The 15,356-nt window shown below is 48.0% G+C and overlaps 1 protein-coding gene across 1 annotated transcript; it reads left to right on the top strand.

The window, feature by feature from the left end:
• The first annotated feature begins 45 nt into the window (after nucleotides 1-45).
• LOC148049849 (uncharacterized) lies at nucleotides 46-7,851 on the top strand. The gene is made up of 2 exons (XM_087703276.1): nucleotides 46-167; nucleotides 6,903-7,851. The coding sequence occupies exons 1-2, from the start codon at nucleotides 154-156 to the stop codon at nucleotides 7,600-7,602; spliced, it is 714 nt and encodes a 237-aa protein (XP_087559402.1). The 5' UTR covers nucleotides 46-153; the 3' UTR covers nucleotides 7,603-7,851.
• Nucleotides 7,852-15,356: the final 7,505 nt, after the last annotated feature.

Genomic DNA, 15,356 nt, shown 5'->3' on the forward strand with positions numbered 1-15,356 from the left:
GAAACCTATGGGGTGGGTGGGAAATATTCCCTCACGTGACGTTTCCCCATCTAGCTTCGCCGTCTCGACTCTCTTCCCGTGTCGGCTTGCCTTCGCGAAGGAAGTCTCGCGAGAGTTAAGGCTCCCGGGACCAACAGACTCTGGAGCGCTTGGATGCCGGAAAGTAGGTGAGGTCGCTGGGGTGGCGGGTTGCGACGCAACGGTCTCCTCCCTCCCGGAAGAAATGAGCAGGGGAGCCCTTTGGGAGAGTCTTTGCAGACCATCTCACCTTGCCACGAGATGGGCGGCAAATAACAATAATAATATAATTTTATTGTTAAATAGGGCGCTGGCAGCAACCCGTATTTGCATTAGCACCAGTCAATGACATTTGTTGTGCTGTCCCAACAGTATATAGCTAATGTAGGAATTAAGAGCTGTCTCCTTTAAGAGACTACCTCATGGGAAATGTAGGCAGAACTGCCTTGTGGGAAATGTAGTTCCGTAACATGTGATCACATCTGTGCTCCCTGATTGGGCAGCGGGGTACTCTGCCCGGGAAATGTGATTTATTACGGGTCATTCTCTGAATAGCCTTTGTCCAAAAGAAGAGCAGCTTTGCGCCAGCAGCATGGGTAAGAGGAAATTAATGTCTTTTTACACTACGTGATGGGACAGATCATGAAAGGTCAGAAGTATCTTAACACTGAACTGTAATTTTTGCTATTAAGAATGCCTGATAAATAAACTTGATCTGAAAGAGATTTCTAAGTGTGGAGTTAAACTGCGTGCCCCGAGCAAGCCTACAACGCCTGGGGCAGAACAGTAAAAAGACAATTAAAAATCCTTGAACCTCCTCGGAGTAAAAAGACTTTAAAGTTCAGCTTAAATCTCCGTTTTCATTCTAACTGAGCACAGTTGCTGGGGATTCCCCCCCCCCTCTGGGAGCAGAGAAAAACTTCCCATTTCAGCAAGAAAGGCTGCCGGAATGCCATCCCCCACCTCCCCCTTTCTGTCCCAATCTAACAAAGAGAAGCTGAAGCAATAATTTGAATGAGAAAGAGGTCAGTAATAGCAATAGCAATAGCAGTTAGACTTATATACCGCTTCATAGGGCTTTCAGCCCTCTCTAAGCGGTTTACAGAGTCAGCATATCGCCCCCACAGTCTGGGTCCTCATTTCACCCACCTCGGAAGGATGGAAGGCTGAGTCAACCTTGAGCTGGTGAGATTTGAACTGCAGAACTGCAGTCAGCTGAAGTAGCCTGCAGTGATGCACTCTAACCACTGCGCCACCTCGGCTTTTAACCAGAGCCGAAACCCACCCACCCCCACTCCTTTGAACCTTGTCCATGAGTCATCCTAGCAACCAGAAGCAGTAAAGAGACCAGCGTAAAATGCACATGCTGTTCGGGGCAGAACATTGAATACAAATCCTTCCATTCCCCACCATCCAGTCAGAGCTGAAGAAGCTTCTTGGATGGGAAGCGAAACATCTTCGAAGAACAAACCAGAAAGTCCAGTTGCCTCTTGAAAAAGCAACTTTAGGGGTGGATCCAGGCACTTGAACCTCGCCAAAGTTTTGTTCTAGAGCAGGGGTGTCAGACTCAAGGCCCCGGGGGGGGGGAGGCGGATCCGGCCTGCGGGGTGCTTAGACCTGGCCCAAGGGCTGCCCTGGAAGCAGTGAAGGACCAGCCTCAGTGTCTCTGCGAAGGGGTGGTTTCTTCCCACAACTCCTCAGTTTCACTTTCCTCCTCTCTGCCAGGCTCCCTGCCCCTCCTCACAGTACATGGAAGGCTGGCAGCTCTGACCGTTGTTAATGGCAAAAGCACTTAGACTTATATGACACTTCATAGTGCTTAAGAGCCTTCTCTTAGCGGTTTACAGAGTCAGAATGTTGCCCCCAACATTCTGGGTCCCCATTTTACCCACCTTGGAAGAATGGAAGGCTGAGTCAACCCTGAGCCAGTCAGGATTGAACTGATGGCAATGGGCAGTGTCACCCTGAAATACTGCATTCTCACCACTGTGCCATCACACTCCTTCCTTCCTTCCCACTTAGCCTTACAGTGCTTTTTACAGCCCCCTCTAAGCGGTTTACAGAATCAGAATGTTGCCCCCAACATTCTGGGTCCCCATTTTACCCACCTTGGAAGAATGGAAGGCTGAGTCAACCCTGAGCCGGTCAGGATTGAACTGATGGCAATGGGCAGTGTCACCCTGAAATACTGCATTCTCACCACTGTGCCATCACACTCCTTTCTTCCTTCCCACTTAGCACTTAGCCTTACAGTGCTTTTTACAGCCCCCTCTAAGCGGTTTACAGAGTCAGAATGTTGCCCCCAACATTCTGGGTCCCCATTTTACCCACCTTGGAAGAATGGAAGGCTGAGTCAACCCTGAGCCGGTCAGGATCGAATTGATGGCAGTGGGCAGAGTCACCCTCAAATACTGCATTCTCACCACTGTGCCACTACGGTCCTTCCTTCCTTCCTTCCTTCCTTCCTTCCTTCCTTCCTTCCTTCCTTCCTTCCTTCCTTCCTTCCTTCCTTCCTTCCTTCCTTCCTTCCTTCCTTCCTTCCTTCCTTCCTTCCCACTTAGCACTTAGCCTTACAGTGCTTTTTACAGCCCCCTCTAAGCGGTTTACAGAGTCAGAATGTTGCCCCCAACATTCTGGGTCCCCATTTTACCCACCTTGGAAGAATGGAAGGCTGAGTCAACCCTGAGCCGGTCAGGATCGAATTGATGGCAGTGGGCAGAGTCACCCTCAAATACTGCATTCTCACCACTGTGCCACTACGGTCCTTCCTTCCTTCCTTCCTTCCTTCCTTCCTTCCTTCCTTCCTTCCTTCCTTCCTTCCTTCCTTCCTTCCTTCCTTCCTTCCTTCCTTCCTTCCTTCCTTCCCACTTAGCACTTAGACTTACAGTGCTTCTTACAGCCCCCTCTAAGCGATTTTACAGAGTCAGCCTCTTGCCCCCAACTATCTGGGTCCCCATTTTACCCACCTTGGAAGGACAGAAGGCTGAGTCAGCCTTGTGTTGGTCAGGATCAAACTGATGGCAGTGGGACGGAAGGCTGAGTCGACCTTGAGCCTGGTGAGATTCGAACTACCCAATTGCAGTCAGCAGAAGGAGCTTGCAGTGCCGCACACTAACCACTGCGCCCCCGCAGCTCTGTTAAGCAAGTTTTACCCCAATTTACCATCTTTTCGGCCACTGTCGCTAACACAGTCACCGCAGTTGTTAAATTAGTAACATGGTTGTTCAATGAATCCGGCTTCCCCCTCGACTTTGCTTGTCCAGAGGTCGCAAAAGGGGATCGCACGGAGCCCGGGACACAGCAAGTGTCGTAAATACATGCCCAGCACGCTCGAATTTTGATCACATGACCCTGGGAAATAGTACGACGGTCGTGTGAAACGCGGTCCTAATTCATTTCTCTCCCCCAGTGCTGTTGTAACTTTGAACAGTCACTAAATAAATCATTGTACGTCGACAACGACTTCTTTATGTAATGCAGTAGTAGTCAACCTGCTCCCTACCGCCCACTAGTGGGCGTTCCAGCTTTCATGGTGGGCGGTAGGGGTTTTGTCCCATACTGAAGCACTTTCCTTTTTTAAAATTTAATTGACTTTTTTAAAAAAATTCATAGCATTATTTAAAAACATTTTCATTATGTTTTCATAAAATCACCATTACTGTGGAACCGGTGGGCGGTTAGTAAGTAAGTAAGTAAGTAAGTAAGTAAGTTAGATCTTTATTACGGTCAAAGACCAGCAATATACATTTGTTTTTACACTATATTAAAAATACATTAAAATATAATTAAAAGTATTTACATTAAAAGTGGATAATAACATTATGGTCCAAAGATTGTTAAAGGTATGTCCAGATAATTGGTACAAGATGGTACTATACTGTAGCCAATTTTTTTCTTATGGACATTGCAGCAGCACAGAACTTTGCCACTGGATATGTGGTAGCCGGGTTAGTGTCCTGAAGGAGAAAGCCTAGATAAAAATTGTCTGCCCTCCCTGGCAATCTCTCCAATAAGGGGAGAATATATGCAGACCTACAAGCTCTGTATAGCTCGCAGTGTAATAGTACATGTGAATTATCTTCCACTTCTCCTTTACCACATATACAAACGCGTTCGACTATAGGTGTTCTCTTATACCTGCCCTGGAGGAGTGCTGAAGGAAGAATATTAAATCTGGCTCTGAAGAAAGCTATTCTTTGTTTTGGGGAGATCAGGTCATTTAGATAATCTTGCCGATTCCCACACAACCTGTTTGATTCTGTCCCTGTGGGCGGTTAGAAAATTTTACTACTAACAGAGATACAAAAGTGGGCGGTAGGTATAAAAAGGTTGACTACCCCTGATGTAATGCATCGGACAGCAGGTGATCAAACAATAAAATGTTGAGTACATGTGAGACTTGAACAAACAGGAAACAGTGATTCTTTATAACATTCCACAAGTGGCAAATTCATGGGTTTTCCCCATTTCCCCGTTGGTGGCTTTTAGCCTTACAAGTGTATTCAAGGACTTTCTCAAAATACACCCTATTGTTTAGTGACCGATAAATCCCGTTATCGCCTACCCAAAGAAATGTCCTTGGCTAAGAAGTAAAACATACCTTACTGCAGTTAGACAAGAGGCCCATGTTAAAAATACTAATATCGCCTTTGAAAAAAAATGATAAAGGCTAAAATTTCAAATAAGAATCAGAAATAGACTTCAATACATAATACTACACATACTCACTGCAGCTAGAATTGCTCTCCCACAAAACGGGAAACAAATCAATACACCCGCAGATGAAGCAATAATTAGAAAGGTACTCGAATGTGCAGAGATGGACAAAATGATCCTGGAATTAAAAGAAAGAAGAATCAGATTTCTATAAAATATGGAATAGAATTTATAAGAGGCTAGAAAACAGAAGCCAAAACAGTGGGGTTTTTTTCTAAACTAAATTCTAAACTAAATTCTAAACTAAATTCTAAACTAACTAAATTCTAAACTAAATTCTAAACTAAATTCTAAACTAAATTCTAAACTAAATTCTAAACTAAATTCTAAACTAAATTCTAAACTAAATTCTAAACTAAATTCTAAACTAAATTCTAAACTAAATTCTAAACTAAATTCTAAACTAAATTCTAAACTAAATTCTAAACTAAATTCTAAACTATTCTAAATAGTTAGAATTCTAAATTCTAAACTATTGAATAAAAATTATCTAAAGTTACTAATTACTATCAAGCTTAAAGTATTGACTACAGTGTATATATAATGGACATATGAACAACTAATATTATTGCAAGTGTTAGTACTACTGTTATTACATTATTAGAGGAGTTAACATCGATAGGAAGACAATGTAGAATGGAGAGCTGCAAAGACTAAACATGAATTCCGATACAGAAGGCTTTATATTGTTATGTTAGTCTAGTTTTTTCCTTCTTTTTGTTGTGTTTTTCTTTCTGTTTTTAAAGGTAGAAATGTTTAACAAAAACTATTTTGAAAGAAAAAAAAGACAAAGGCTAAAAGTTCAAATGAGAATCGGAACTGTTAAGTCCGTTGGGGGCGGAAACTGCAATATAGCTTAATGCATTGCAATCGAACAAGCATTCTTGAGAAATGGTAAAGGTCTTCTGCAGTCACGACATAAGCCTGAGGCTGAAAATCAGGCTTGTCAGATGCTACATCTATTCTATCCTGCTGTGGAGAGTTGGTCTCCAACAGAAAACCACTTGAAGAGACCAGGAGCCTTTGAAATGTGGATTTACAGGCGGCTGCTATGTATAAGCTGGGTTGACAAAATCAGAAACGGGGAGGTGATAAGCTTGGAAATAACTTTAGGTCAGTAGGGAAGTATGTACAAGCTTGGGAAGGAAATCCCCTTTCTTTCTAATGCTGAGTGTCGTCTTTCGTTGTGTAGTGCCCTAAAGGACGTAATCTTTGTTTTTGAACAAAGTCAAATTTAGGGTGTGTATTTTCAGTAAAGGACATCATTAAGTGTCACATGTGAAGTGCAAACTTTTAGGGACTTTCTGTGGCCATAAATGTTGATTCCACAGGCACACGTGATTTTCTGTTTGATGCAATGAAAGTTATGCATGTGGAGCTCCATTTGTGGAGCGGCGGGAATGTGAGTTTGCCGTTCGCACAAACGGTGTGGCCCGCTGTGGCCCACAAGTGGAGCTGTGTGCACACTCGCCCGCCGCTTCTGCGGTCCGGTTGTGAACAGATTGTGGCCTGGGTGTTGGGAACCCCAATTTAATCAATAGGTAAAGGTTCCCCTCGTACATATGTGCTAGTTGTTCCTGACTCTAGGGGGCGGTGCTCATTTCCGTTTCAAAGCTAAAGAGCCAGCGCTGTCCTAAGACGTCTCCATGGTCATGTGGCTGGCATGACTAAACACCAAAGGGACGTGGTAGCTCAGTGGCTAAGATGCTGAGCTTGTTGATCAGAAAGGTCGGCAGTTTGGCGGTTCGAATCCCTAGCACCGTGTAACGGAGTGAGCTCCCGTTACTTGTCCCAGCTTCTGCCAGCCTAGCAGTTCGAAAGCATGTAAAAAATGCAAGTAAAAAAATAGGGACCATTTTTGGTGGGAAGGTAACAGTGTTTCGTGAGCCTTCAGTGTCGAGTAATACCGGCCACATGACCACGAAGACGTCTTCGGACAGCGCTGGCTCTTCGGCTTTGAAACGGAGATGAGCACCGCCCCTCAGAGTCAGGAACGACTAGCACACATATGCGAGAACTTTAAGTCGAGAACTACCCCTATTCACTCACTCATTTTCAGTGAACGTGTACCTGATAATGTGAATCCCGTCCACCAAAGATTTTGGCCGAAAGAATTCTGTGAAAAAGGCTTTAATGGTGCACTGTGGCCCTTTGTCCCGCTTCTCCAGGCCATTCATGGACCCCCTGGTGAGCCCTCCCAAAACCAGGCTGCGGAAAAGGAGGAAGGAGGCCGGTTGGAAGCCGAAGAGGAAGCGTCCCCAAGCGGTCACCCCCAACCTGGAGCTCCACCACTGCGACATCTGCGGGAAGGACATCAAATACCAGTCTAATTTCCGGGAGCACCAGCGCATCCACACGGGGGAGTGCCCGTACCAGTGTCAGCGTTGCCAGAAGACCTTCGCCCGTTGTGCCGACCTCATTAAGCACCGCCTGGTGCATTCGGCCGCGCGGCCCTTCCGCTGCCAGATCTGCGGGAAACGGTTCAAGCTGCGGGCCGACATGGACAAGCATGCCAAGGTGCATTCGGACGAGGCCCCCTTCCCCTGCCATTTGTGCCCCAAGCGCTTCAAGCGCACCTCCTGCCTGGTCAAACACTTGCGAATTCACACCCAGGAGAAGCCCTTTGCCTGCGCCCACTGCAGCCGGCGCTTCAAGTGGGAAACCTCGGTCAAGGAACACGAGCGGGTTCACACGGGCGAGCGTCCCCACCGCTGCGACCAGTGTCCCAAAGCCTTCACGCATCGCTCCACCTTCCTGCAGCACCAGCGCACCCATCAGAAATACCCCGCCTTCAGCTGCGAGCACTGCCCCAAGTCTTTCAATCACAAGTCCAACCTGCTGAAGCATGTCCGCAGGTTGCACTCTTAGGGCCAGAGGGTGGGGGAAAAGGTGTGCGTTTATAAATGACCCTCCCCTCCCTTTCTCAAGGTCCCCAAAGACTTTGCGAGATTTGCAATGGCCGTCTTCTCATTGTTAGTTGCAAAGTCATGTCCGACCCATCGCGACCCCATGGATAACGTCCCTCCAGGCCTTCCTGTCCTCTACCATAGCAATAGCAATAGCAGTTAGACTTATATACCATTTCATAGGGCTTTCAGCCCTCTCTAAGCGGTTTACAGAGTCATCATATCACCCCCACAGTCTGGGTCCTCATTTCACCCACCTCGGAAGGATGGAAGGCTGAGTCAACCCTGAGCCGGTGAGATTTGAACAGCTGAAGTAGCCTGCAGTGCTGCATTTAACCACTGCGCCACCTCGGCTCTCCATCCTCTGGAGTCCATTTAAGCTCACGCTAACTGCTTCAGTAACTCCATCCAGCCTCCTCATTCTCCGTCGTCCCCTTCTTCTTCTTTTGCCCTCCATCGTTCCCAGCATGAGGCTCTTCTCCAGGGAGTCCTTCCTTCTCATTAGGTGGGCAAAGTACTTGAGTTTCCTCTTCAGGATTTAGGACCTTCTAAAGAGCAGTCAGGGTTGATCTCCTCTAGGACTGACCGGTTGGATGGCCTTGCAGTCCAAGGGACTCGAAGGCGTGTTCTCCAGCACCAGAGTTCGGAGGCCTCCATTCTTTGGCACTCAGCCTTCCTTATGGTCCAACTTTCTCAGCCATCCATTGCAACTGGGAAAGCCAGAGTCTTGACTATACGCACTTTTGTTGGAAGGGTGAGCTGTCTGCTTTTTAGTAGGCTGTCTAGATTTGTCATAGCTTTCCTCCCCAGGAGCAAACGTTCTCTCATTGAGAAAAGCTCAAATGAGACAATTATTCCTAAGTGACTTGTAGAACTAGCAGGCAAAAATGGAGCTGTTCCCTTTGATGGATGATGTTACCTAGTAGGGTAATGAGGCATCAACAAAGAAACTACTAAGATCAGAGAGCACCGTTAGGAATATAATCTAACGGTTGAGTTGGCAATGTATAAATCATGTAACAATGTTGTACCTGTTTCTTTAAATCATACTGTAAAATCGGCCATAAGAGGGAGCCAGAATGACTGTTAGCTCTCTGTTTTGTTAGATGCTGGGCTGATCTGATCTGAGTGTTTTGGAAGCTGGCTGTTAGAAAGTGCCATGAGCTATTGTAAGTTTTGCAACTGTTAGAAAACTTTGAATACTGAACTGATTATATGATTACTGGACTATGTTATTTGGATTATCCCTTTACTGAGAGATGTTGGTGACTGAATTATCCGTACATGACTTGGACTGTTTGATGGATTCTGATAAATCTATTTCCACGAAAGTAAAAGCCTATTTAAACTGCAGTGTCTCTCTATGCTGGTTTGTGTGTTCTCCGACACAACTCTCACAACACTTCGCTGAACGTACTCCCTCTCCCAACGGGGAGCTTACTTAACAAGCACCAAGGATCCCTCCTTGATCCTTTTTCCCACTCCTCTGCCAAAATTAGCGTGTTGTCTTCAATTGTACAAAGAAGGGAGGAACCAGCACAAGAAGAATTCCAAATGCCAATCAAACTAGGAGGGGCTTTTCTTGTCTTTTGACTGTGAGGAACATCACATTTTCAGATGAATAAAATGTTAAATCAATGACACGGTTGTTAAGTGAATCTGGCTTCCTTGTCGGCTTCGCTTGTCGGAAGGTCACAAAAGGGGATCACATGCCCCCCCCCCACCCGGGACACCGACCAGGTGGTTCCGCCCCAGGCGACTCATGGAACCATTAAGGTTCCAGACGGAACTTGGGGTCATTCCTGATTCTTTCGCCCACAATCCGGTAGAGACTTTGGCTGCTGCCTGGCATTCGGCAGCATCAGAGGCCCTCGACCGGATTGCGCCACTACGGCCCCTCCGAGGCGGCGGATCCCGGAGACCTCCTTGGTTCACCGAGGAACTCCGGGAGATGAAGCGCCGGAGGAGATGCCTAGAGCACCGATGGAGGTCCAATAAGTCCGAATCGAACCGAGCAATGGTAACCACCTGCACCAAGGAATACACCAGAGCGCTTAGGGCAGCGAAAAGATCCCATATAGCCACCTTGGTTGCGTCCGCTGAGTCCCGCCCAGCCGCCCTGTTTAAGATAACCCGCTCCCTATTAAATAAAAGGGAGGCGGGGGAACCCTTACAGGGCAGAGCTGAGGATTATGCCCAATTCTTAGCGGACAAAATTGCTCGGTTTCGGTCGGACTTGGACTCCACCCCTGCAGTTCCAGCCGAGGCACAAGAGGATCAGATGGATCACCTCTGGGTTGAGTTTCAGGATGTTACCCCCGGGGATGTGGACAAGGCCATGAGGGCTGTGAGTGCCTCCACCTGCGTACTGGACCCGTGTCCCTCATGGCTGGTTACCAGCAGCAGTGAGGTGACACGAGGCTGGATCCAGGCGGTCGTGACCGCCTCTCTTCGGGAGGGGAACTTCCCCGCCGCACTGAAAGCGGCGGTGGTGAGACCCCTCCTAAAGAAGCCATCTTTGGATCCAGCTGTCCTTAATAACTATCGTCCAGTCTCCAACCTTCCCTTTCTTGGGAAGGTTGTTGAGAAGGTGGTGGCCTTTCAGCTCCAGCGGTCCTTGGAGGAAGCAAACTATCTCGACCCCTTCCAGTCAGGCTTCAGACCCGGTTACAGCACTGAAACCGCTTTGGTCGCATTGACTGATGATCTATGGAGAGCCAGAGATGGAGGACATTCCTCCATCCTGGTTCTCCTTGACCTCCCAGCGGCTTTCGATACCATCGACCATGGTATCCTTCTGCGACGACTGCGGGAGGTGGGGGTGGGAGGCACCGTGTTGCGGTGGTTCTCTTCCTACCTCTCGGACAGGTCGCAGTCGGTGTTAGTGGGGGGGCAGAGATCGTCCCCTAGGCCCCTAACATATGGGGTGCCTCAGGGCTCGGTCTTATCCCCCCTACTATTCAACATCTACATGAAACCGCTGGGAGAGATCATCCGCAGGCACGGGATTAGATACCATCAATATGCGGACGATACTCAACTGTATCTGTCCGCCCCGTGCCAACTCAATGAAGCGGTAGACGTGATGAGCCGGGGTCTGGAGGCGGTTATGGACTGGATGAGGGCTAACAGGCTTGTGCTCAACCCAGAAAAGACCGAGTGGCTGTTGTGTTTCCCTCCCAAGGATTCCACCAATATTCCATCTCTCAGGCTGGGGGGCCAAATTCTATACCCCTCAGAGAGGGTCCGCAACTTGGGAGTCCTCCTAGATCCACAGCTATCATTCGACCACCATTTGACGGCTGTGGCTAGGGGGGCATTCGCCCAGGTACGCCTGGTGCGCCAGTTGCGACCCTACCTGAATCGGGAGGCACTCACAACAGTCACTCGGGCCCTCGTGACCTCTAGGCTGGAATACTGCAATGTGCTCTACATGGGGCTGCCCTTGAAGAGCATCCGGCGTCTTCAGCTAGTGCAGAACGCAGCCGCGCGAGCGATAGTGGGTGCACCGCGGTTCACCCACATTACACCTATCCTCCGCGAGCTGCGCTGGCTACCTGTCGACTTCCGGATGCGCTTCAAGGTGCTGTTAATCACCCATAAAGCCCTACATGGTAGTGGATCTGGATACTTGAGAGACCGCCTTCTGCCAATTACCTCCCTGCGACCAATAAGATCACACAGATTGGGCCTCCTCCGTATTCCATCGGCCAGCCAGTGTCGGCTGGCAACTACAAGGAGGAGGGCCTTCTCAGTAGTCGCCCCGACCCTTTGGAACGAACTCCCCGTGGAGATTCGTACCCTCACCACCGTCCAGGCCTTCCGCACAGCCTTGAAGAACTGGCTAGCCCGTCAGGCCTGGGGATGAAGATAGTTGCCCCCCCCCCCGAATGATGAATGCATGTTGGCTACTGTTTTTATTATATGTGTCTTTGTTATTGTCTGTATTTCCCCTTCCCCGATTTTATGTGAGCCGCCCTGAGTCCCCTCAGGGAAAAGGGCGGCCTACAAATCTCAATAAAATCACTAAAAAAAATCACTAAAAAAAAACCTTCACAAATATAGGCCAGTTGCCAAGCATCCGAATTTCGATCACGTGACCATGGGGAGGCTGCAACGGTCTTAAGTGTGAGGAATGGACCTCAGTCACTCTTTTCGGTGCCGTTGTAACTTTGAATGGTCACTAAACAAATGGTGGTAAGTTGACAACTACCTGTATATGTAATGCATCAGGCAGAAAGTAATCAAACAATATAGGTCAGGGGTCTCCAAACTTGCTGGCTGGGGAATTCTGGGAGTTGAAGTCCACAAGTCTTAAAGTTCCCAAGTTTGGACACCCCTGATATAGGTAGTCCTTGATGGTCATTAAAGGAATGGTTGTAAGTCAAGGACTGACAGCAAACGGCACGAAAAGGCAGAAGGTGACCTCAGATCTATTAGCAATAGAACTTATATACCGCTTTACAATGCTTTTACAACCCTCTCTAAGCGGTTTACAGAGTCAGCCTCTGGCCCCCAACAATCTGGGTCCTCATTTTACCCACCTCGGAAGGATGGAAGGCTGAGTCAACCTTGAGTTGGTCAGGAGCAAACTCCTGGCAGTGGGCAGAGTCACCTTGCAATACTGCATTCTCACTGCTGGGCCACCATGGTTCCTTCCTTCCTTCCTGCCTGCCTGCCTGCCTGCCTGCCTGCCTGCTGTCTTTCCTTCCTTCCTTCCTTCCTTCCTTCCTTCCTTCCTTCCTTCCTTCCTTCCTTCCTTCCTTCCTTCCTTCCTTCCCTCCCTCCCTCCTTCCTTCCTCCCTCCCTCCCTCCCTCCCTCCCTCCCTCCCTCCCTATCTTCTCACTTAGCACTTATATACCACTTCACAGTGCTTTTACAGCCCTCACTAAGTGGTTTAGAGTCAGTCTCTTGCCCCCAACAATCTGGGTCCTCATTTTACCCACCTCGGAAGGACAAAAGGCTGAGTCAATATTGAGCTGGTCAGGATCAAACTCCTGGCAGTGGGCAGAGTCATTCTGCAATATTGCATTCTCACCACTGTGCCACCACGGTTCCTCCCTCCCTCCCTCCCTCCCTGTCTTCCCACTTAGCACATATACCGCTTTACAGTGCTTTTACAACCCTCTCTAAGTGGTATACAAAGTCAGCCTCTTGCCCCCAACAATCTGGGTCCTCATTTTACCTACCGAGGAAGGACGGAAGGCTGAGTCAACCTTGAGCCTGATGAGATTCGAACTGCCAAACCTTCGGCAGCCAGTGATCAGCTTGCAGTACCGCACTCTATCCACTGCGCCACCTTGATTTTAATATTAATTTTATTAATTCATGAAATGAAACAAAACAAAATGTTAAAAAGTTACGACACTTCGATAGTTACTTACTGAGCCAGTCTAAATTATATTAAAGGAACCAAAAATATCTTTACAATCCCCAAGTCATACCACAACTTTTGAATGCCGCTAATGTTGGAAATTTATTTATTTATTTATTTATTAATAGGACTTGTATGCCACCCACTCCCTAGGGACTCTGGGCGGCTCACAACAAATACAAATAAAAATAAAAGCATTTAAAATATTTAAAAATACAGAATTAAAAACAATACAACATCTATTCCATCAAGTGGGGCTGGAAAAATCAACAGCCCCAGGCCTGCTGGAACAGCCAGGTCTTGGTCCCTTTACGGAAAGCCGGGAGAGTGGTGAGGGTCCGGATCTCGGCAGGTAGCTCGTTCCACAAGGCCGGTGCAGCTACAGAGAAGGCCCTCCCACGGGGAGCCGCCAGCCGGCATTGTCTGGTCGACGGCACCCGGAGGAGGCCCAACCTGTGTGATCTTATTGGTCGTTGGGAGGTAAATGGCAGGAGGCGGTCGGGCCTCCCACGGGGAGCCGCCAGCCGGCATTGTCCGGTCGACGGCACCCGGAGGAGGCCCAACCTGTGTGATCTTATTGGTCGTTGGGAGGTGAATGGCAGGAGGCGGTCTCTCAGGTAGCCAGGTCCAATACCATGTAGGGCTTTAAAAGTAACGACTAGCACCTTGAAGCGGGTCCGGAAATGGAAGGTTGAAAAATTTGACACACCCTAAATGTAGGCACGCTTCTCCTCACCACCCCAAAACACCTTTCCTTAAATGTATAAATCTATCTTGGTTTAGAGGAGTGGTGCTCACTATTTTTATTTTTTTAGGAGATGCCCTCCGGTACGTGACTTGTTTCCATTTATAAACCACTCTGAAGTCGGTCTTGATTATCTGTTTTGAGTCCTGCCTTCTTGATTCCACACAACCCTGGTGTGCAATCAGCAATGACACAAAAAAGGTCATTTGGGGGACTTGAGTGCCGACCTCTGTCGCTGCTTCTAATTAAAAGAGTTTGTGTTCCCGTCAAGATAAGTACAATGGGGTTGGTTCAGTTCTTTTTTTCCTTTGGCGCTGGGCCCAGTCTGGACGGAGGTACTTATTACCATGAACTGGGAGCAGGAAGTGAAAACTTTTTCTTCCTATTTCCCCCCCCCCCCCACTCTCCTCCCTTCCCCCGGCCAGGTCTAGGTGAGTTCTCTGCATTGTTTTCCAATTCAGATGGGTTTCTGGTCTCGCGTTGCTATTGAGTGAAATACATTAGAGGCAGCCGGCGACTTTACGATCACAATTGAGCACCAAATTTCTATTGCTAAATAAGGCAAGGTTATTCTGACCGAGGCTTCCCAAAGAGCATGAAGCCAACTCCTTGTCTCGGCAAAACCCCCTTTTTATTGATTTGCTGTGGATTCTGTTCATTCGCATCCAGCAAAGTCTTTCAAGGGAGGATTTATGGTCACAGAGCTTATCTGGCTTGGAGAGCTGCCAGGCCGAGATCTGCAGAACTTGGCAAGGAGTCTCAGAGAGTCACGAACCAATTAAGTGAACTAATTGTCTCCTGCAAGCTCCACTCCCCTTTCGCTCCTCTTTTATTTCCTATGGGAGGAGCCATTCATCATCCACTTGTGGCCTTACTCCCAAGTTGACCCCTGTTCTTTAGCTGTTCCCTTCGTCTGGCTACTCTGTCCATGTGCACACTGGAAATAGGCTCCAGCTGTTCATCTGCCCCACTGATGTCTGACTCTGAAGGCAGCTGATAACTGTCAGAGGGCCCTGGCCCCCTCTCTGCCTCCGACACAGAGCCCTCATCAGAGCCTTCCCCAGACTCCAGGACTGGCCCAGGTTCCTCCCCAACCTCCTCACTTTCCGAATCTGCTGCCAGCTAGGCTGGCCTCTGGCGGACCACAACAAAGATTGTTAAATGAGTTCTGCCCCATTTTACGTCCTTGTTTGCCATCGTTTATAGTGTATCGCTACAGATGTTAAACGAATCACACGGTTGTTAAGCAAATCTCTCTTCCGTTGACTTTGCTTATTGGAAGTTGGCTGGGAAAGTTATACATGACGATCACATGACTCCGGGAGACTGCCATTGTCATAAATATATGTCAGTTGCAAAGGGCCTGTGATTTTAATCACAGGGCTCATGGGGATGTTGCAATTATCATAAGTGTGAGAATCGGTCATAAGTCACTTATTTTCAGTGATGTTGTAACTGAACAGTCACTCAACAAACAGTCGTGAGAACTACCTCTCCATTTTGGCCACGGTAAATGTCACGTCAAATTTGAGCTGTAGTGAGCTTTTGAATACTTTACGATGCCTTCTTCCTTCGGTCTACAACCATGTTGTGCCT

This window comes from Thamnophis sirtalis, unplaced genomic scaffold, assembly GCF_051295495.1.
Source record: "Thamnophis sirtalis isolate CommonGarterSnake01/CBP01778 unplaced genomic scaffold, rThaSir2_p1.2 scaffold_1, whole genome shotgun sequence".
NCBI lineage: Eukaryota > Metazoa > Chordata > Lepidosauria > Squamata > Natricidae > Thamnophis > Thamnophis sirtalis.